At 34.6% G+C, this 2,411-nt stretch overlaps 1 protein-coding gene across 1 annotated transcript in view; it reads right to left on the bottom strand.

The window, feature by feature from the left end:
- The window catches only part of si:dkey-103g5.4 (uncharacterized), a 31,824-nt gene that overhangs the window by 4,657 nt on the left and 24,756 nt on the right, over positions 1 to 2,411 (bottom strand). The window contains exons 29-32 of the mRNA XM_014005258.1: positions 1,882 to 1,941; positions 1,311 to 1,427; positions 1,044 to 1,198; positions 750 to 836 (exon numbers count right to left, since the gene is read on the bottom strand). Of these exons, the coding sequence (XP_013860712.1) occupies positions 750 to 836; positions 1,044 to 1,198; positions 1,311 to 1,427; positions 1,882 to 1,941 (419 nt within the window). The remainder of the gene's footprint in view (positions 1 to 749; positions 837 to 1,043; positions 1,199 to 1,310; positions 1,428 to 1,881; positions 1,942 to 2,411) is intronic.

The raw sequence follows: 2,411 nt of genomic DNA, 5'->3' as shown, positions 1-2,411 counted from the left end.
GATAGATAGATAGATAGATAGATAGATAGATAGATAGATAGATAGATAGATAGATAGAATTTTTTATTTGTTTATTTTTTTCAAAGGGTTTTATAGAAGTTGTTTTGCTATGATTCTTTTTACACACTAAGAAATTTTGGTGGCTGTGTAAGTAAGTGTATCTGGTTTGTTCAACAACTCTGTTTTTACTACTCCATATCCAACATACATTCATTAAATGAAGGATACTTCATTTAATATGGCAATGTAGTTATTTAAGAAATGGATACTGAATTGTACCCTTCAAATAAATATGAAAATGCTCATTTTAATGTTGAAATTGGTAGAGCTGATTTTAACAAAATAAGAAATATTATTGTTGGTATTTATAGACTTTTATACAAATACAGCACAAAATAAAATATTAAAGTCATTAACATAATTGTTTTTTGTGATGATTGGGAGGTGTTTTTTTATAATAATTAGTTTTTGATGTTTGAGTTTGTTCTTATCTAATGTTTGTTTTGAATGAGTTTGGTTGTTTGGTTATGAGTTTTTTCTGGTAGATGATTTCATAGACTTTGGTTGCAATGTGCACATCTGGTTTTCAGTGGAAATCAGCACACCTGTTTTCACTCACTCATCATTACTCAACTTACAGACTGATTAACAAATAACTTGCATTGTGGTACAAGTATGTTAAGAAAGCAGTATTTTGTTTAAGCTTAAACAAAATGTTAATGTGTACTTTTACACATCTGAATGTTTACCTGATAAAAAAATGAATTTCTGAAGGCATTGTTGAAGTAGTTGTTGCTTGGGAGGCTAGCTGCTATCTGGAGTGATATGGCTGGAGTCTGTTTGTGAGGAAACAAAATTATCTTTTAATAATATACTTAGCTTTATCCTACCATTAATAATGAGAGAATGAGAATGTGTTTCACTGCACATAAATCAGCACCAAATAACAAAAGTGATTTTTTTTTCTTTTTTATCAAAATTCAGTTCATAACTTTCACTATAAAAAAATGATAGGATGTTTTCTGTTCAAATGAAATAAGTACTAGTTTCCGGTTGTGCAGTGTGTCCATCAGGAACAGTCCATGCTGGTAGACCAGGAACTCTCTGGGGTTGAGGACTGACAGGCTCAAAGGGATCAGCTCTCCCTCACATTCCCATTGAGCATCGAGGGCATCGATGAAACTCTGACCTCTGTCACCTGAAAAGAAAATACACAATAACCGCATTGTATTGATATCCAGTTAGATTCATTTGTTTGCACGTTGTCCCAAACATTTCCAATGTTCCTGGGTGAAAATAACTTAACTTACCACAGAGCTCTTGTTCAAGAAGACCTGCCTTACCAGCCCAGACCCTCAGCTGCAGCTCCACTTCCTTTAACAGCTGGAATAGAGGAGAAACCTCCAACAGCCTTTTCCACTGTTCATCTGGAAGAGAATATAAAAATGCATTGAAAAGCTAAATTTCACATTCTGTTTTAGAGATCTCCAACTAATGGTCTGCAGGCCAAATCTAGGCCATGATGTCATTTCATCTGGCTTACAAAGAATGAAATGATGAAGCCAAAAGCAATCTGAATTACAGGGATATTTTTTATTATTATTTTATCCTGTGTTTCAGGAAAATGAAATACACAAGCATTGTGTTTGAACCTAGCATTGTGCAACCCTAATTTTGTTGACAATTTTGGCTTTTTTGTCCAATGCTTTAAAAAAATAACAAAATAGCACAGCCAATGTTGTCTATTTACTATATGGCAGCAGAAAAACACAATTTACCAGAAACATGGCTTTTTTTGTTTTATTTTAATACTGTGTGAACTTGGAGGCCACAAATAATTTTTACATTGGGACTAATAAGGAGGTATTTTATGGATACTACCTGGAAATGTGGGGACAACTATATGTGCAGAATGAGGAGACTCCTTCATCTCTTGGCTCTCTGGAAAGAAATRAAAACAAAATAAGCTTCAGCAGGAAGACTTTTTATTACTGACTACAAGTTCACAAGTTTGCATACATTAACATTGTATTTGGAAGCAGTCTTGGAAGCATTGTCTGTCTGACTTGGGTCAGACATGTTGGGTTTCCTTCCACAAGCTTTCCACAATAGTTTCCTGGAACTTTGTCCTATTCCTCCTGACAGAACTGGAGCACTGAGTCAGATTTGTAGGCCACCTTTCTTGCAGACACCTTTTCAGCTCTTCCAACAAATTTTTTCACGTGAGACTGAGAGCATAGCATCGTGATGGCCACTCCAAAACACTGACTTTGTGGCGTCTTTGTAACGATTTGTCCCCAAAACATGTTCATGTCGGGAACACCCATCTTGATTTGATTTGATTTATTGATTTAACAGGAAAAGATTAATAAAAATCAAGCCTGACTCAGCATAATTGCTGTTTTACAGCA

This window comes from Austrofundulus limnaeus, unplaced genomic scaffold (assembly GCF_001266775.1).
Source record: "Austrofundulus limnaeus strain Quisiro unplaced genomic scaffold, Austrofundulus_limnaeus-1.0 Scaffold29, whole genome shotgun sequence".
Taxonomy (NCBI): domain Eukaryota; kingdom Metazoa; phylum Chordata; class Actinopteri; order Cyprinodontiformes; family Rivulidae; genus Austrofundulus; species Austrofundulus limnaeus.
The sequence above is the reverse complement of the archived record's forward strand: the minus strand, read 5'-3'. Positions and strand labels throughout refer to the sequence as shown.